General features: G+C 49.0%; 1 protein-coding gene across 5 annotated transcripts; it reads right to left on the bottom strand.

Moving 5' to 3' along the window:
- Positions 1-2,331: 2,331 nt before the first annotated feature.
- LOC100680849 (S100P binding protein) lies at positions 2,332-19,541 on the bottom strand. 5 transcript variants are annotated; one of them, XM_029080256.2, is made up of 6 exons: positions 19,436-19,541; positions 13,062-14,062; positions 11,934-12,138; positions 11,286-11,374; positions 8,760-8,863; positions 2,332-2,547 (listed from the first exon to the last, which is right to left on the bottom strand). In XM_029080256.2, exons 2-6 carry the CDS (start codon positions 13,907-13,909, stop codon positions 2,543-2,545), a joined length of 1,251 nt encoding a protein of 416 aa, XP_028936089.1. In that variant the 5' UTR covers positions 13,910-14,062; positions 19,436-19,541; the 3' UTR covers positions 2,332-2,542. The 5 variants fall into 5 exon arrangements, 4 of the variants coding, with proteins under 4 accessions (XP_028936089.1, XP_007662373.2, XP_039770328.1 ...); XM_007664183.4 differs by having other exon boundaries at positions 13,062-14,042; XR_005660936.1 differs by lacking the exon at positions 11,286-11,374 and having other exon boundaries at positions 2,454-2,547; positions 13,062-14,042.
- Positions 19,542-19,640: the final 99 nt, after the last annotated feature.

The following is a 19,640-nucleotide window of genomic DNA, read 5'->3' as shown; positions in this document are numbered from 1 at the left end:
GTGAAACAATTTGCCCAGGTCACACAGCAGGGAAGCGGCAGGGCCAGGATCAGAATGCAGGTCCTCCCACTCCCCTGCCTTAATCCTGACTCTGCAATTGGTTTGCTGTGCGACCTTGGATAAATCACTTCACTTCTTAGAGCCCCAGTTCCTCAACAGTAAAATGGATTCAGTACCGTCCTCCTTCTTACTTAGACTGTGAACCCCATGTGGGAAAGCGACTTTGTATGACCTAATTGATTTGAATCTATCCAGTGCTTAAAACGCTGCTTGACACATAGAGACCTTGAGCAATTCACTTCTCTTCTATGGGCCTTAGTCACCTCATCTGTAAAATGGGGATTAAGACTGTGAGCCCCAGCTGGGACATGGACTCTGCCCAACCCAATTATCCTATACCTACCCCAGAACTTATTATAGTGTGTGGCACATAGTAAGCATCTAACAGATACCATCAAAGAAAAAATGAGGACTTAAGGAAGCCCACTGAGACTAGTTGTGCTCTGCAGGGGATTCTCTCTAAAAGAGTGGTTGTTCCTATCAAGAAAGAGAGAGCAGGAAACAATATAAATAAGGGTAATGAGTGCTGAGTGTGTGTGTAGGGGGTGTGTGTGTGCACGTGCATGTGTGCACTTTGCACAGAGTGAATCCCCAGAAAACATTTTAAAGGCTTCATTAGCTGGGGACAAGCCAGATGTCAATTTCAAATCTCTTCTTTTTATGCCATTCGAACACCTTTATTTTCCTTTCAGTTCAGTAGCATCCTTTTGGCCCCAGCTACCTATTTAGCAGCCAAGTATTTTATGACTCTGGAGGTCTAGAAACTCCCCAGTGAGCTTCCTCAGGGAGCGATGGCTAACCCAAGACCAGGCAGAGAGAGCAGCAGGGGACAGTCAGAGCATCTCCGGTCTCCCCCTGTCGCCGTCAGCCCACGGGGCTTCATCATCTATCCCAGCTGGAAGTGGCTCAGGGCAAGGGTGCTCCCAATCAGAATGAAATTCCCAGAGCAGATAAATAGCCGCGGGAGTCCCACCACACTGGGTTGAGGGAGGTTGAAACTTTGTTGGCTTGGAGGAGTCATTAGTTAGGTATATTTATGGAGTGTTTATGGTGTGCAGGGTACTGTACTAAGTGCTTGGGAGAGTACAGTGCAAAATAAACAGGTATATTCCTTATCCACAGTGAACTTACAGTCTAGCACTGTGCCTAAGGGCTTTCCCAATGACTGTTAGTTACTTGGTCAGTCAAGTGTATTTATTCATTCAAGAGTATTTATTGAGTGCTTACTATGTGCAGGGCACTGTACTAAGTACTTGGAATGTACAATTGGGCAATAAAGACAATCCCTGCCTAATGATGGGCTCCTTTATTGAATCCTTGCCATGTGCAGAGCACTGTGTTAAGCACTTGGGAGGGTACCATTGTAATTAGTATTTATTGAGTGCTTGCTGTGTGTAGAGCACTGTGTTAAGTGCTTGGTAGAGTACCACTGAACAATAAAAAAGACATTCCCTGCCCACAATGAGATTGCAGTCTAGAGGGGGAAACAGACTGATAGGGAGTATAGAAATCCCCTAGGAGAGAAGATGCAAAATCCTTTCAGATTGGCTTTCTCAGCCCAGGGCTTCTTTCTGCCTCATCTCAGAGGTCTGGAGGATGGCCCAGCTTTGGTGATTTTATTCGCTAGGGCAAGAAATAGAGATGGCTCAGGACAGAGCTTGGTCTCAATTAAGTTTGAGTAGACTAGTTAGCATGGGGTTGTGGGCCAAAGAGTTGCTGGAGGATCCAGGAGTGGGGCACCCACAAAAGCTGCTGCCCAAATGGCCAGCTCTTGGAAAGGAGTGGATGTCTTGTCTGCTGGGCATCAGGAAGTGACGAGAATCTGCCTGGCTTCCAGATGATGGAGACGGCCTTCTGATCAGGTGCTGTGGGTTGGGCTGGGAATTTCAAGGAAAAATTGGAGGCAACATGCAGTACCTGTCTGCCAGCAGTGAAAAGGGAAACCGAGCCCTGGAGAAGTGGACCACCCCCGCGTGGCCTTGAGTAGACCTGCTTTCACACTCAAAGTGGATGAGGGGCTGTGTCTGGGAGGAGTTATTGGGGCCCAAAGAGCCAAGCTTCTTAATAATTATGGTATTTAAGCACTTAGTACTATGTACTAAGGCACTTCTTAGAACTCCCCTCACTGCCAGAGGGTGATGGAAAGAAGTGGGGTGGAAGCATCAAATTTAGTATCCTCAACCATCTGCCCTTTTGGCTCATGTGCCCAGGTTAGAGCAAACCTGATTGTCCCTGATCATTTATATTAGTCATAAATGAACACATGAATAGTCCCCCTGGAAGGAAAACTTTTATTCAGGATAGTTTTTTGCTGCTGCGAGTCCTGGTTAGGCACTAGTCCCATTGGGATTTCCAAGGCACGTCATCTCCAACCACTTAAAATCTCTCCTGATGGGGTCTTGTCCGTTTGCCGGTTTTGCTTGGCTTTTTCCAAGGGCTTCTGAATCCTGGTAGGTCGCCGATGTTTTCGTTGCTGATCCGTTTAACCTGAAAGGGAGGTGGGAAACGGCATTTCCATTTCAGAGCTAAGGAGACAGAGGCTCAGGGAGGTGGAGTTTTTGTTTGGGTTTTTACAAAGCTGCTTCCATAGCCTGGCTCGGGAGGGGACCCGAGGCTGGGGTTGCCACAGCCCATCCTGGCAGTCTTCTAGAGGAAGGAATAGTGTCAAGTCCCACTCAACGGCAACCAGAGGACTCTAAATTGGCTATTTGGTGGCAAGATGGGGGTGTGATGTGGAACCATCCCATCGTCTCCAACCTTAGAACTGACCTAATTAACTTGTACCTACACCAGTGCTCACTACAGTGCTTGCTACACAGTAAGTGCTTAATATCTTTTTTGAAAAAAAAAAATCTCACCTACCTGAGGGAGATGCCCAGTGGTTACTGCCCTCTGCAGTCCTGGGCCCTGAACTCAGTAGAGGTCACTTTGTCCACTGAGTCTCCCTGGTCATTTAAGGAAGCTGTAATTCCCAAGAGTCAGTAATTAGGTGCTGGTGAGGGAACTAATCAATGAATGGTACAGATGGAGTGCTCACTGTTTGTGGAGAGCTGTACTAAACGCTCAGGAGAGTACAATATTCTTGTTGCTCGTTGTCTATTGTGCTTGCCCGAGCACTTCTTGCAGTGCTCTGCATACAATAAGCGCCCAATAGAAATCACTGATTGATTGTAGGATTTGGTAGTAGATTCTGCCTCTCACACAATCCCAGCTTCCCAGAGGTTTCCCAGGTCAAAGGGCCAGCTTTGCTTTGCTAAGGGAGATGCAGGAAAGGAGGTGCACTCCATCACCCAGGTCTCCAAATGGAAAGGTCAATGGTTCCCAGGCTGCACGTGGGGTCGGTTAATCCATCGACCAGTGGTATCTATTGAGTCCTCACTGCATGCACTGTACTAAGCGGTCCATTCCTGGAGCCGTTCGTATCCCCCGGCTCGCCAACCAAGACCGGTCCCACGCGCCTCAGCCCGCCCCGCTGAGAGGAAGACGCACAAACTGGCCTCTCAGGGAGCCGTTCAATCAATTTTCGACAGTGCTGATGGCAAGAGGCCTCATCCTGCAACTGCGGGAGGTGAGCGTTTGGCAACAATACAGAGGAGAAGCGTTCTTCCATGCTGCTCAGGACGTGCAGTGGCGGAGTTAATGGCCTGAGAAGGCAGGTTTGCGGCAAGCAGATGTTTGGGTTGGGCCAAGAGGAAACCCATTAAGGAGAGAAGAGGTGGAATGGATAAACAGAGCCACACCTTCCCTCGGCCCGACTTCTCGTCAGTGTCTCGAATTGATGGGACCAACGAGCAGCCCGGGAGAAAGCTTGGCACCAACACGGGCTACAAGGCAAACCTCTTAACTGGCGGAGAGGAGGCTGCCGGCCTTCACTGACGATTGCAACCAAGGGGGTGGAGCATCTTCTGAAAAGACATTCTCCAAGATTGACTTGTAATGGGGCCTCAAACCCTTTGCTGATGTCTGGCAAGTAACTTCTGGCTTCACCCTCTGTCTTTCTCTCTCTATCATTGTGAAAACCTCCTATTGATGTTTGTAACCACCTCGGGTGGTACAAACCGGTCTGTTACCTAAGCTGGGCACACGGAGGCCACATCCTGGGGACTCCCAGCCGATGTGGGGTGATTCAGTTCAGCTCCGCCTAGGCACCTGTGCCTCCATCTTTCATTCCTTCAATCGTATTTATTGAGCATTTACCATGTGTGGAAGCACTGTACCGAGCACTGCACAAAATAACAATAAACAGACACTTTCCCTGCCACAGCGAGCCTGGTACCCACCACCAGGACCACCCACCCTCCCTCTCCCTCTGACACCTAATTTTAGAATCGCCCGCCAGGCCCCGCTCCAAAGAGCTTATCACCCGCCTGGGCATCAGGGTTCTAAAACCAGCCCAGGGTGAGGAGGGGGAAAGTACATGTTTGAGAAGCAGCATGGCCTGTGGCTAGAGCATGGGTCCTGGGAGTCAGAAGGACCTGAGTTCTAACCCCAGCTCTGCCACCTGTCTGCCATGTGATCTTGATCAAGTCATTTCACTTCTGTGCTTGTTACCTTATCTGTGAAATGGCGACTGGGACTGTGAGCCCCATGTGGGACAGGGACTGGTGTCCAACCCCAATTTGCTTACTATCGCACTCCAACGCTTAGTATGGTGTCTGGCACTCAACAAATACCACAGTCATCATCAAGTAGCCCTGGGGGTGGGGATGTGGTTGAGGGCCTCCAGGGGGCAAAACAAGATTTTCACCTCCACAACCAGCTGAGTAATAATAAAAACAATAATTATTATTATTATGGTATTTAAGTACTTATGTGCCCAGCACTGTACTAAGCACTGGGATGGATACAAGCAAATTGGTTGGACACAGTCCCTGTCCTATGTGGGGCTCACAGTCTCACTTCCCATTTTATAGATGAGGTAACAGACACAGAGAAGCTAAGTGAGTTGCCCAAGGTCACCCAGCAGACCAGTCAGGATTAGAACCCATGACCTTCTGACTCCCAGGCCCGTGCTCTATCCACTACACCATGCTGCTTCTCTCAGTGGGGGTGGTCAGCGACGCGGATGACAGACAAATACTGTCTCTGTCCCTCGTGGGGTTCACGGTCTACATAGCCTGGGAGGATCCCCAGGGCTCATTTGTGCAGTGAAACACAAAATGCAATCCATGAGGAGATTGAGGTGTTTCCCCAGGCAGCCTAATTTGGAGGCCTGATGGTTTCTGCTCCCTCTCATTAGCAGCATTCTCAAAGCCAGGTAATTCTGGCAATGGAGTCGGCAAAAAGTTGCAGAATTGTTCTCTGACTGTTTTGCTTCCATGGTGTCCTAAGCAGCATTCTGAGATCTCTCACCAGCACTTTGAGGTCTTAGGAAGATGGACACATTAGTTGTGTTTTTGAAAAATCCAGGCCATTTCCTCTGCCTGCAGAATCCCCCCAAGAAGGAAGCAGATCTGAGCTCCCGTCTGATCTGGAGCCCCAGTTGCAATTCTAAGGCAGGGCCTCCCCAGCCTAAAGCCAAGGGAGCAGTTGGCAATTATCCAGTTAATGTGATCAACGTAGTCAGCCAAATTGCCAAACGGTCGGCCCCAAAGCGGATCTTTTTTTGGCCTGAGTGATTTGTTTTGGCTCCCTACCAACCTAAATTCACCAGGTGTTGCCAGCTCTCCCCTTCTCTCTGTGCCATTTGGTCCATTGATGGGTGCCAATTTTTAATCCTGAGGCTGGGTTTGAACGGAGAAGGGGGACAGATTGGGGAGCATTGTGGAAACTGATTGAACGGCATCATGAGAGGGCAGTCTCTGCAGCTTTCCTCTCAGTGACCAGCGTGAGTGCACGGGACTTGTCTGGTGGGGGGTGGGGACGAGTGGCTCCAGGATTGGGCAGCTTAGCATTGCAGCGCTTAGTACAGCGCTCAACACAGTCTGTGTGCAATTGACTCGATGCCAAGAGCCAGCTGGGAACGAGGCAAATAGGCCAGAAGGAGCTGGAGGCAGCCTGCTGAAGTCTTCCTTTTCCTCTTCCGGTATTTATTGAGCATCTACTATGTGTCAGGCACTGTACTAAGCGCTGGGGTAGATGCAAGTTAATCAGGTTGGACACAGTCCCTATCTCACATAGGATTCACAGTCTTAATACCCATTTTAGAGAGGAGGCAACTGAGGCACAGTGAAGTGACTTGCTCCAGGTCACACAGCAAACAAATGGTGGAGCTGGGATTAGAACCCAGGTCCTTCTGTCACCCAGGCCCGTGCTCTGTCATTGATGATCTCCAGCCTCACCCAACCTAGTTCATCAAGGGTGGGGTCTCATGTGATGCAGTGAAATTCTGAACAGGCGTTATGCATTTTTAATTTGAAAGGGAGAGAGAGAGGCGATGATTAGCTTGTCTCTCGCATGCTTCCCTGCACTACTTATGCTGCATTCAGAAGCCAGAAAGCCCCCCCCCCCAACTTAGCTACGCAGCTGTTCCCACTGCCCCATCGAGAAGCAGTGTTATCGGCTGCCCGAAACCCGCGACCAGCTACAACTGCCAGCTGATGGAGGCGCCAGAAGGGAGGGAGGGAGAGGCCATCTTTGGAAGGCGAGGATCTGACAGCCGCTTTGGAGCTTTTTTTTTTTATGGTATCTATGTACTTGTTTTGTGCCAGGCACTGCTGGGGTAGATAAGCTAATCAGGTTGGACACAGTTCCTGTCCCCCGTGGGACTCTCAGTTTTAACCCCCATTTTACTGATGAGGGAACTGAGGCCCAGAGAAGTGAAATGAGTTGCCCGGGGCCACATAGACAAGAGGTGGAACTGGGATTAGAATACGGGTCCCTTTTTTTGTTTTTCCTTTATGGCATTTAAGCACTGACTATGTGCCAGGCACTGTATGAAGTGCTGAGGTAGATACAAGTTAATCAGGTTGGGCTCACAGCCTTAAATCCCCATTTTACAGATGAGGTAACTGAGGCCCAGAGAAGTGAAGTGACTCTCCCAAGGTCACACAGCAGACAAGTGGCAGAGCCGGGATTAGAACCAGATCCTTTTTACTCCCAGGCCCGGGCTGTTTCCACTAGGCCACGCTGCTTCTCTGCCACTTCAGTTCCGCCCACATGGCCCCTTTAGGAATTGCTCATCAGCTGGGACTTAGGGAGACTGGCATGGAAACCGCTGTCTCGCCAGGACCGGGGTATTTGTCGAGCCCTCCCCCTCCCCACCCCACCTCGATTTGTAATGGCTTCTAATGAATTGGACAAAAAGGCCCAGTCTGAAGAGCCTGGAAAGTCTTCACAGCTTTTCGAGAGCTTCGGCCCAGGTGCCAAGCAGAAAGAAAAAATTGGCAATATCCGGCTTGGGCTTTAAACGCCGCGGGCCAAACAGAAGAGGAAACGGTCTCTCACCAAGCACCACTCGGCCCCCTGAGCACTTCAGCAAGGAGCTTTCAAGCCGCCCACGTCTAGTACATATTTTACACATAAACCCCGCACCGAACAGCAGGTTTACATTCATCAACAACACGGTGGATCGCGGAGCAACAAGATTCTTACATCCACGCGATGCTGACTGAAGAACCAGCCAGTGGCATGCCTGGGATTACCCTCTGGATAGTGGCTCAGTGGAGCCGCCCCAGAAGCCAGAGAGCTCAGACTGAGGAAGACCCCGTGGAGTGAGCGTTACTGGACAGCTCTGTGGGGAGCCAAAAATCCGACCCGTCCCAGGGCTCTGGATCACAGCGTCCAAGGCCAGACTGGAGCTGGTCCAAGTTGGAGGTGACCCGAGGATGAAGTGGAAGTGGCCCAGGGCGCCTTTCCAGGAGGCAGTGGCCCTGTGGCCCAGGCGGTGCTGCACCCAGGGGCTGCTAGGAGTCAGAAGCGAGCGACTAATTGTGCATGGGTGTGCCCAAGCATGGCCGTGGAGTCAATCCTATCTGGTCGGGGCAGGATCCTAGCCAGCCAATCAATCACTCAATCCAGGGGGTTTGCTGACCCCTCGCTTGGGTGCAGAGCACTGTGCTAAGTGCCTGGGAGAGTACGATGCAACAGAGTTAGTAAAAAAAAATCACTGCCCTCAGGCCTGCCCTAGAGAAGCAGCGTTGCCCAGTGGATAGAGCATGGGCCAGCTGGGTTCTAATCAAGGCTCTGCCATTTGTCTGTTGGGTGACCTTAGGCAAGTGATTCATTCAATAGTATTTATTGAGCGCTTACTATGTGCAGAGCACTATACTAAGCGCTTGGAATGTACAATTCGGCAACAGATAGAGACAATCCCTTAAATCACTTTGCTTTTCTGGGCTTCAGTTCCCTCATCTGTAAAATGGGGATTAAAACTGTGAGCCCCATTTGGGATGTGGAATGTGTCCAACCTGATTAGCTTGTATCTACCCCAGCGCTAAGTGCAGTGCTTAACAAATACTATTTGGATAAAAAGGAGCTTACAATCTAGCTGGGGAGGTAGACACTAAAATAAATTACATATTGGGAAAGGAGCAGAGCATAAGGATATGAAGTGTGGGGGTGGAGATGAGGTGAATAGCAAATGGCGTAGGGGGAGACGCAACGACTCAGGACTAAAACATTCTAAATGGGGGCACAGAGGGACATCCAAACCGGCCCTATCCGGCTTGGGGGGGGGGGCGAACTTGACCCCATCCAGGGCCCTCCTTTACTTACTCGAAAAGCTCTTCAAAAGCCTCCCCCACCCAGCCCACTGGTACCTTGGCTAGGAGCCTCTGACTTGGGCATGTTAGTTGAGACACCCTGAAGACATAACCTCTTCTTGGTTTTCTCATCATCTAGTGCACCTGCTTGACTCTTAACCCTTAAAGAAATAAATCAGGAAAGGAAAATGATGTTATTTCATCTAAACAGTGCCTCAAAAAGAAAAGAATCCAGACAGAGAGGCCACTCCACCGTGGGGTCAGGCCAGTTTTTATTTGAGTGCTATTTTCTGGAGGAAAATTACTTTTTGTGACTCAAATCTGTCTCACTTTCAGACTCAAGCAAACATTAGCCAGGACTAGGAGGGATCTAGAGAGACTAAAATGTAAGCTCCTTGTGGGCAGGGACCGTGTCCATCAACTCATCCGTACTGTACCTTCTCAACCGCTTAGTACTGTGCTCTATAAACAGTATAACACTCAAGAAATGTCATGGGTGGATTGGAGGCCACGGACCACTCGTCCCACCTCAGACTTCATCCTGGTTAGGCCAGCTGATGGCCCTCCGTCAGACTAGCTGGGAGTCTTTCAGGTTTTCGAGGCCTCTGCCTTATCCCCCTGCCTCCCTAACCCCCTAGGGGTTGGTTTAAAGTCTCAGAGCTACCCCGCCCCCGCCCCAAGCAGTAGTCAAGTGAGTGGCTTCTGGCCCAAACGGCTGTACTCCCCAGATTACCAGATCACCCAGGATTAACCTCTTGTTGTTTGGCTTGCCGTGCCGGGCGGCAGCTCAGAGCCAGTCTCCTTGGCATTGGCTAGTCCGTGAGGTGACCGCATTAGGGCTATGAGGAACCGTGGAGTCCGTGGATGTTTTTCAAAGCCTTTTTATATTTGCTCCCTGCAGACCTGGTGATGCCAATGATCACCCGTGGTCACAGTTTTAGGATCCACTGGCAGAAAACCACACTGAGGAACACTTTACTCCCCCATATTCCCAGGGCTTGGCATTTGAAGAGAAAATAAGAGGCAGCTGAGAGGACATTCCAAAGCAAGTAGGGAAAAGGAGGGGGAGTCAGTTGGAAACAGGATGTTTATTTGGTGTTTTTAAGACCAGTCCGGGGGCCAAACAAACTAGGTCTCTCCATAAATGTAAAATCTGGGGTTGTCCATTACTCCTGAACTGGGAGGGAGAGACAGGGCAAAGAGGGATACAAGGATGCAATTTGGAACCCACTTTAAGAAAGCACCTCGTCCTTAAAATATGCCCAACTTCTCCCAAGGGAGGACATTTGGTCCTGGGGTTGCTTCTGCACAGAGATCCTTTCATTATCCCTAGAATTATAAGATGCAGAGGGGACAATCAGGTGTCTCCAATCTGAACAGCTTAAAGCTGAACAGCGTTAAGAGAAGCAGCGTGGGTCAGTGGAAAGAGCACGGGCTTGGAAGTCAGAGGTCATGGGTTCAAGTCCTGACTCGGCCACTTGCCAGCTGTGTGACTTTGGCCAAGTCACTTAACTTCTCTGGGCCTCAGTTCCCCCATCTGTCAAATGGGGATGAAGACTGTGAGCCCCACGTGGGACAACCTGATCACCTTGTTTCCTCCCCAGCGCTTCGAACAGTGCTTTGCACATAGTAAGCGCTTAAAGAAAGGCCATTATTATTATGATGATGATGATTCCCCACTTTAAGCGGCTCCAGAGGAGCACCTGTGCTGACACTGCCATCTCCTGGCCATCCAGGGTATGGACGGTAAGAAGGAAACCAAGCCGGGTGAGGGTCAAATTCGGACTTTTCTAAAGGCCAAATTTCAAATTCAATAAACAGCAAGGTCCAGGTCTATCCGAAAAACAACTCCCTACAGCTTTATAGATGCTCTGATCCATCTTGGGCAGGTGTTGAGCGCGCCAGTCTCTAGACCGTAAGCTCGTTGTGCACAGAGAATGTGTTTATTGTTCTATTGCACTCTCCCAAGTGCATAGTACACAGTAGGCACTCAATAAATACAACTTAATGAATGAATAAATAGTATTGCTATCCTTAAACGACCCCTTCCCCAACTCTCTCACTGAGCCAGATCTCTTACAACTAGGCCGACCAGATTGTTTTTGTCGATAACTGGGCCATAATTCCAAGTTGGTCTGTCTTCCCCTTTCCTCTCAGGGAACAGAGGGCAGAGACCCAGGGAAGTGTGGGGCACAAAGTGCCGGTACCTTCTGGGAGAGCACTCCCAAGTTCCAAAATGCCACAGAACCTAAACTGGGCAAAGACAAGGGCATCCTCCATTCTGGGCACAGAATTTCAGGCCCTTGGAAGGAACTAGCAGGTGAGCGTTGGGGCAGGGTTGGCTACCCATTTCAGTCTGAACAGCTGCTAAACTGGGACAGTTGTATTTGTCAAATGACCCGAGGCAACCTTCAAAATCCAGAATTGCCTTGGCTAATTTGAGGTGTGTGGTCAGCCTACCTAAAACAGGAATGAAGAGGAGAAAAGGACATCCACAGATGGCAGGAAAACAAGGGGGGAACATGCTGCTTAGAGACATTTGGTAGGGGTGGGGGTCGCTATAGGGTTCCCCGGGGAAGCTACCTCACTTTGGGTTGGGGAACTGGAATGATTCTGCCCAGTCTTCTTTCACCGGTCCTCTCCTCCCCAGAAACATTGTGTAGGACAACCGGCTTTCATCATAGAAGAGAAAATTGAGGGTGGGGGGAACATGGAGAAACATGAGGGAAAAGGTGCATTAGATCCGAGCAAAGGAAAACTCATTCTTTGCAGCCTCATTCAGGACAGGTGGCTTCAGCCTCCTAGGGGCTTTCCCAGGCTCTGGGCAGACCTCAAGTGCCATGCCTTGTCACTGGGTTTGGATACCCCCAGCCCTGGGCTTTCCCCATATTTTAGGGCTGGGGAAGCTTCAGTGTATCCCCAGAGGGTTGCCAAACATCGTGCAAACACAAGACACCATGGCTGCATGGCAGCGCCTCCAAAAGTGTCCGCTCAGAAGTCACTTCACTTCTCTGTGCCTCAGTTACCTCAATTGGAAAATGCGGATTAAGATTGCGAGCCCCACATTGGACATTGATTGGGTCCATTCTGATTAGCTAGTGTCTAACCCAGCGCTCGGTAGTGTCTGGAATATAGTAAGGGCTTAACAAATACCATTAAAATTGAAAAAAAAAAGGAAGTTAGTAAGCAGACTGGCCCCGAAGTGACTAAAGATTGGCGGCATGAACTTACTCTGAACGATGAAGCCAGGCCTGCCGCGAACCTTGTCGTCCCCTCGGCCTCATGGCTGATGCCGCTGCTTAAAGATGGTCTCACCGCGGCTGAACTGGGGCGTTTGGATTTCAGTGCACTCCTCACCCGCTCTGAGGTCTGAGAGCACGAGGGAGCCATTTCCTTGCCATTCAGAGTAACCGCGTCCAAGCCGATCTGTTGAAGGCTACAGTCAGAAAGACAAGAGGGATTTCCTGGAGACTGGGCCCCGAGCTGAGGCGGTTCTCCTCCACTGGGAACGGTGCTACGACTCAGCTGCTGGAGGGGCAGGCCCCGAAGGGTCTTCCAAATTTAGGGCAGAAAGGCAGCATGAACCGAGCACCGGGTGGTGAGTCAGGAGACCCCAGTTCTAAGCCCACCTCTGCTACTGGCCTCGTGTGGCAAGGCATTTAACTGCTCTGGAACTCAGCTTTTTCCTATGTAAAATGGGGTTAAGATTCCTGCTCTCCTTGCCTCTTAAACTGTGAGCCCCATGTAGCCCCATGAGAAGCAGCATGGCCTAGTGGATAGAGCACAGATCTGGGAGTCAGAAGGACCTGATTTCTAATCCTAGCTCTGACGCTTGTCTGCTGTGTGACCCTGGCCAAGTCACTTCTCTTCTCTGTGACTCAGTTACCTCATCTGTAAAATGAGGATTAAGACTATAAGCCTGGAGTGGGTAGGGAATGTATCTGTTTATTGTTATATTGTACTCTCACAAGCGCTTAGTACAGTGTTCTGCACACAGGAAGTGCTCAATAAATAGGACTGAATGAAAAGACTGTGAGTCCTATGTGGCAAAGGGACTGTGTCCACCCTGATTATTTTGTATCTACGGTGCCTAGAACATAGTAAGCACTTAACAAATACCATAAAAAAAAAAGATGGGGACTGAGTCTGATCTGATTATCCCTAAATTCTCCGGTGCAACATAGTAATAGCACTTTAGTAGGCACTTAGTATTATTTTGAGCTGATCCCTCTATACCTTCAAGTAGAAGAGGGACTGTGTCCAACCCAGTTACCTTGTATCTACCCCAGCACTTAGCACAGAGCCTGGCACATAGTAAGCCCTTAACAAATACCCCCATTATCACTATTATTGTAATACCTGAGTGGAATTTTACTTAGGTCCTGATCAGCTTTTCTCCCTTGGAAAGTCTCTTTGTCTTCTTCCTCTTCTGGGCTGGCCCATCCCAAGCATTTTAAGCTACTGCAGGGATCCCTGGGCCCACCTCCGTCAAGACGGTCCTCACGAGCTGCTGGATTCAGGGCTGGGACTACGGTCCTTTTCCAAAGAGCCCTTTCTGGTCTCAAGGGTCGGTTCAACGGTTTGATGGGAATCGGCTTCTGACCATCTGGGCTAGTGATCGGAGGTAGCCTGAAGGGGATGGCCTGCCGTGCTGCTGAGCTCCAATTTAGGCCTGGGGCGTGGTGAGGTAGCTCAGAGCAACTGTTCCTCTCTGCCCCCACAACCAGGCCATCGACATCGTTTCCCAATCCTTCTCTGGGGAAGGACTGCTTGTCTTGGGAGTGGTCGTCCTTCAGGAGTTCCTGGATCTCTTCCTCGGTGTAACTGAAGGGGTCGTCATCCTCTTCGCCATCGGGGAGGTCCAAGAGGGTGTCGTCTAGCCCATCTTCATCCTGTTCAAATGTACCCCGAGAAGGGACTGAGACAGGGCCTTTGGGCAGAAGAGAGGGGGTGACGGCCTCCTTAGGCCCCAGGTCATCTGAACAATCAGAGGAGTTTCCAGAGAGGAACAATTCTAGGGGAACCGGCGGCAGTTTCTCAGCGGGACGGGGGACACCATTCAACCGATTCGGACATGGCTTTTTGGGAGCCTCTTGCTGGGGAAATCTCTCTGGCAAATCTAAAACCCTTTTGGCCCCAGGGAGTGACACTTTAAAAGGGATTTTAACATCCTGCATTGAGCTAAGGGCGGAGGAACGGTCTTCCATACTGTTCGGGAGCTGTTTGAGCGCTTTTTCTCTTTGCCGCAAGAGACCAAAGGAAATCAGCTTCCATCTACGCTGAGGCTCCTGCTGGTTGCTCCTTCCAGGAGAAGTGTCAGAATGACTGTTTCGCACCTTCCTGCGGAGACACAAAGGAAACTGAAAGATCCTCTTGTCATTTTCATCTTAGCTAATTGTGACGGGTAGCATGCTGTACTTGAAGTTTCTCCTTTTGTTCATTTCGATCTTGATGTTAACCCCAGAGAGACTACCACTGAGAAAGGCCTTGAGGGTCTGCGGCTGTCCACTCCATAACTTCCGTACCTCCCCTGACGGATCCAGAGTTACGTCCTCTGAGGGCTAGGATAAAACACCCAGAGAAGGGAAGCAGCTTGGCCTAGTTGATAGAGCATGAGTCTGAGATTCAGAAGGACCCAGGTTCTAATCCCACCTCCGCCACTTGTCTGCTGTGTGACCTTGGGCAAGTCGCTTCCCTTCTCTGGACCTGTTTTCTCATCCGACAATTGAGGAAATGAACTCCTACTTAGACTGAGCCCCATGTGGGACAGAGACTGCAGTGCTTGGCATATGGTGTGTGCTTAACAAATGTCATTAAGAGTTAAAAGATAGAATTTCACATATCCCATTTCAGTGTCTTGCTACTGTATGGCAGATGCTGAACTATCAGGCTCTTCAGGAATTGTGAAAATGTTCTGCAGTTCATTATCTCAGTATTCTCTCTTCTCCCTCTCTTCAGAAATGCCTAGTTTTCCATCTCAAACTGATGCAGTACAGAACGAACACTGGGATAGATACAAGATAACCAGGTTCCATATGGGCTCACGTTCTAAGTAGGAGGGAGAACAGGCACTGAATCCCCATTTTGCAGATGAGGGAACTGAGAGGCACAGAGAGGTTAAGTCATCTCCCCAGGGTCACCCAGCAGGTAAAAGTGGTGGAGCTGGGAAGCCGGTCTTCTGACTTTCAGGCCCGTGCTCTTTCCATTAGGTCATGCTACTTTCCTACTTTCTCAAGTGCTCAGTACTGTGCTCTGCACACAGTAAGCACTCAATAAATGCCATTGATAAATTGAACTATTGGAAAACTGTTGGTTTCAGAGGCAGTGGAAGCCTAGGGGTGATTCACCTTTTCAGGACTTCAGAGAAACCTTCCCTGAAAAGACCAGAAAATGCCACGCTGGAATTAAAAATCACTACAAATCAAAATCAGACAAATGCATTGTTAGCTTGTTTGTAAGCTCCCTGCGGCCTGGGATCATGTCATCTAACTTTACTCTCCCAAGCATTTAGGACAGTGCTCTGCACACAGTAAAGGGTCAATAAATGTAAATTGATCAGTTGTAAGACTGATTATTAGATCTTGGGCTCTTTTTTGCTCTCATTTGCTTGGGGGATACTAGCACACTTCCAGTATGTCCCCCCTCTATTCAAGCCAGGCCAGGACCATGAAAGTATTTGACAAATTTTAGAGATTTGCAGAACTGGGACACCTGTGCCTTATTATGTCAAGCTACAAATCTACTAGACTAGGTACCATATTATTAAATTTAAGAGTCAGAATTAAGATCTAAAAATAAAAAGGACAGGTGGGAAGAGATCTCCCAAAATAGAAAATCTCGCTGCTTTTCTCCTTGTTTGCCTTTAATCACTGTCGTACCTGTCCATAGACAATCTCAACACATGCAGCTCTTGTCATTCACTTGCTGGGCATTTTAGACAAGTCGAGTCCTTTACTAAAGTGTTTGAAAATGGGGATGTTCTGATTTTAAAAGCATTTATCTTCATCTGAGCCTGTATATGAAGTACATTTTCTTCTCCTGATTCTGCCTTCAGTAGCCTAGGTTTCTGATAACTCTTATGGCCTCTTCAACTATTTAATAATAATAGTAGAAATAGTAATAATAATAGTGGTATTTGTTAAGGGCCCAATAATAATGTACACAGCACTGGGGTAGGTAAATAGAAGCAGCTCGGACACAGTCCCTGCCCAAGATGGGTTCCCAGTCCTGTCCACCTCCCATTTTCATACTTCGCTTTGCTTCCCTCTCCTCTCAGTGGTTCACTAGTCTGACCCACATCCAACCCACGTCCCGCCACAGTGGAGAGAGATGAAACAGTCCTAAGTAGGGAAGTGCCTGCTGGGGCTATGGCATCAGTAAAGATTTTGGATCATAGGATCACGTAAGGCATCTCATATGATGGATGAGCACAGCAGGAATCTTGAAAATCAGCTGGCTCTCTCACCACTGACTCTTTGCCCATGGCTTCCTTTTGGCCTAGAACTCTCTCTCTTCCCCTTAATATATGACCGACCACAACGCTCCCTACCATCAAAGACATTTCCTCTAAGCAGCTCATTATGGGCAGGGAATGGGTCTGCTAATTCTGTTATACACTCTCCCAAGCAGTTAGTACAGTGTTCCGCACATAGTAAGTGCTCAATAAGTACCAGATCCTTCCCCAACTAAGCCCTCATTTCCCCTACTCACACTCCCTTCCGTGTCGCCTATGCACTTGGATCTGTACCATTTAAAGCACTTGATAGTCACCCACCTGCAACCCCACGGCATTGATATACATATCCATAATTTTTTTAACATGTCTCTCCTTCTAGACTGTAAGCCTCTTGTGGGCAGGGTACCTGTCTACCAACTCAACTCTGTTGGCTCATAGTCTCCCAAGCACTTAGTACAGTGCTGTGCACACAATAAGAACTCAATCATTATGATTGATTAATTGATTAATTGTGACCCTGCCAGTTTCCCTGCTCATTTCTGGTTTCTAAGCATACCCCCAAAACACTTATGTAATAACTGTGGTATTTGTTGAGTGTTTACTTTATTGAAAAGCATTGCACTAAGCACTGGGATAATAACAGGATAATCAGGACCCATACGGGGCTCACAGAGTAAGAAGGAGAGAGATCAAGAATTGAATCCCCATTTTGCAGATGAGGGAACCGAGGCACAGATAATCAGTCAATAGTATTTATTGAGCACTTATGTGCAGGGCACCATATGGCATTTGGAAGAGTACAATAAAACAGACAGCAGGCACGTTCCCTACCCACAGAAAACTTAGACTCTAGGAGTTAAGTGATTTGCCTAAGATCTCACAGCAGATAAGTGGAGGAGCTGGGATTAGAACTCAGGGCCTCTGACTCCCAGGCTCATGCTTTCCTCACCAGACCACACTGCTTCCTCATGTACTTATGTACATATCTTCTTAATCTCTTGCCTCCTCCTATAGTTTATTTTAGTACCTGTCTCCCCTGCAATGATAAACTCTTTAAAGGCAAGCTTAAATATTTATTAATTCTATTGTACTCTTCCATGCACTCAGTACAGTTCCACGTCATAGAAGATGCTCAATAAATGTGATTGATTGTACCCACTGCCCTGGTGGAAACACAACTGACAGAGAAAAAGGAATGCAAGTTACATGCGATACACTAGCACCATAATCCTACATACAGGTTCTTGGTCCTTTTGATTTTTGTGACCGAAAAATCTACATGATTTACTCTATCACCTTGACATCAGTTTAGAGAAGCAGTGTGGCTTAGTGGAAAGAACCCGGGCTTGGGAGTCAGAGGACGTGGGTTCTAATCCCAGCTCCACCACTTGTCTGCTGTGTGACCTTGGGCAAGCCACCTCACTCCTCTGTGCCTCAGTTCCCTCATCTGTAAAATTGGGATTAAGACTGGGAGCCCCACGTGGAGCAACCTGATGACCTTGTATCTACCCCAGCGCTTAGACCAGTGCTTTGGTACATAGTAAATGCTTAACAAATTCCATAATTATTAACAAATGCCATTATCATCATCAATAATAATAATCATCATCTATATTTAATAGACACCCAGAAAGCCCAAGGTTTATAAACCCGATACTCAACCAAGGCTCTAAAAATGTGGTGCTTGACAAGAAGAAACATTGGAAAAACCAAAAGCCTGAGCAATCACTGTTGGGTTTAAGCAGCAGGACATCATTTTGCGGTACCGTAGGCTTCCATGAAGATCAATCTAAACTCTAAGACTCCAGACGGTATTGGGCTTTATCAGATAGTCCCAATTTCTCTCACATCCTGAGTCTGAGAGGAGGCGGACAAAGGGAAAGCCGAAGGGCTTTTTTTTTTTAACAAAAATGAAGTTAAAAACATATCTGACAGGATTAAACCTAGAGCTGGGATGGTTTAAGAGACTGATAAAGGCTGATAGAAGGAGAAGAGGTGATCTGCAGAATGGCTGATCCGGGGTTTGGAGCTCAAATCGCTTAGACTCACACTTCCCCATGCTCAGGCCCTCCAGTGGATCTGAATCCATATTCTCTGAAGGGGAGGGGAAATTGGAGGAAAGGAGTTATTATTATGCAATATTGAAGAGAAGCAGCGTGGCTCAGTGGAAAGAGCAAGGGCTTAGGAGTCAGAGGTCATGGGTTCTATTCCCTGCTCCGCCACCTGTCAGCTGTGTGACTTTGGGCAAGTCACTTCACTTCTCGGTGCCTCGGTTACCTCATCTGTAAAATGGGGATGAAGACTGTGAGCCTCACGTGGGACAAGCTGATGACCCTGTATCTACCCCAGTGCTTAGAACAGTGCTCGGCACATAGTAAGCGCTTAACAAATACCAACATTATTATTAGAGCAGCATGGCTCAGTGGAAAGAGCCTGGGCTGAGTCAGAGGACTTGGGTTCTAGTCCCAACTCCTCCACTTTTCAGCTGTGTGACTTTGGGCAAGTCACTTCACATCTCGGTGCCTCAGAAGCAGTGTGGCTCAGTGGAAAGAGCCCAGGCTTGAGAGTCCGAGGTCATGGGTTCGAATCCCGGCTCTGCCACTTGTCAGCTGTGGGACTGTGGGCAAGTCACTTCACTTCTCTGGGCCTCAGTTCCCTCATCTGGAAAATGGGGATCAACTGTGAGCCTCACGTGGGACAATCTGATTCCCCTGTATCTTCCCCAGCGCTTAGAACAGTACTGTGCACATAGTAAGCGCTTAACAAACACCAACGTTATTATTATTATTCCCTCATCTGTAAAATGGAGATGAAGACCGTGAGCCTCACATGGGGCAACATGATGACCCTGTATCTACCCCAGTGCTTGGGACAGTGCTTGGCACATAGTAAGCCCTTAACAAATACCACCATTATTATTATTATTTGTTAAGTGCTTAGTAATTAAGTGGTTGCCCAATAATCAGGTGAGACACAACGCCCGTCTCACATGGGGCTCACTGAGTTCGGGGCTGCCGCAGAGGGTGGCGCACCAGCGACTGCCCAATATATAAGATGGGTTGATTGATCGATCCATTGATGACTCGAGCTCTCCTGGACATCCACCATCCCCCAGAGGGGAAGGGAGGGAATATGCCTGACGAAGAAGGGTTTTGACACCCAGTGTCTCCATCCCAACATGGGCAACCACCCCCAAGGGCAGGAGACTGAAGTCAGGATGGGAAGAAGGCGAGGTCCATCGCCCTTGACCCGTTCTCCTCCACCGCCTGGCCTTCACCTCACGACGCAGGAGGGGGAGAAGCAGCCTCCGCCGCCATTTTCTCCTTGGGCCCGGTCGCTTTCCCGCCCTCAGCGCTGAGAGGTCCTCGGCCCGATGATTGACAGAAAACGGCCCCCCTCAGCGAGACCCCGCCCCCCGCGCGCGCCCCCCTGCGCGCATGCGCGGGCGGCGGCGGCGGCGGGGCGAGCTCGGGGGAGGGGGG

The sequence above is a fragment of the Ornithorhynchus anatinus genome, chromosome 16, assembly GCF_004115215.2.
Source record: "Ornithorhynchus anatinus isolate Pmale09 chromosome 16, mOrnAna1.pri.v4, whole genome shotgun sequence".
NCBI classification, from domain to species: Eukaryota; Metazoa; Chordata; class Mammalia; order Monotremata; family Ornithorhynchidae; genus Ornithorhynchus; species Ornithorhynchus anatinus.
The sequence above is the reverse complement of the archived record's forward strand: the minus strand, read 5'-3'. Positions and strand labels throughout refer to the sequence as shown.

What these genes read in the sequence shown, in the direction of transcription:
- LOC100680849 (XM_029080256.2), bottom strand. Translation starts at nt 13,909, where the DNA reads ATGGAAGACCGTTCCTCCGCCCTTAGCTCAATGCAGGATGTTAAAATC. An exon ending in CTAAGTAAAATTCCACTCAG is followed by an intron (nt 12,139 to 13,061) that starts GTATTACAATAA and finishes TTCTGACTGTAG; the next exon opens with CCTTCAACAGATCGGCTTGG. An exon ending in GTTCCCCAACCCAAAGTGAG is followed by an intron (nt 8,864 to 11,285) that starts GTAGCTTCCCCG and finishes TATTTCTTTAAG; the next exon opens with GGTTAAGAGTCAAGCAGGTG.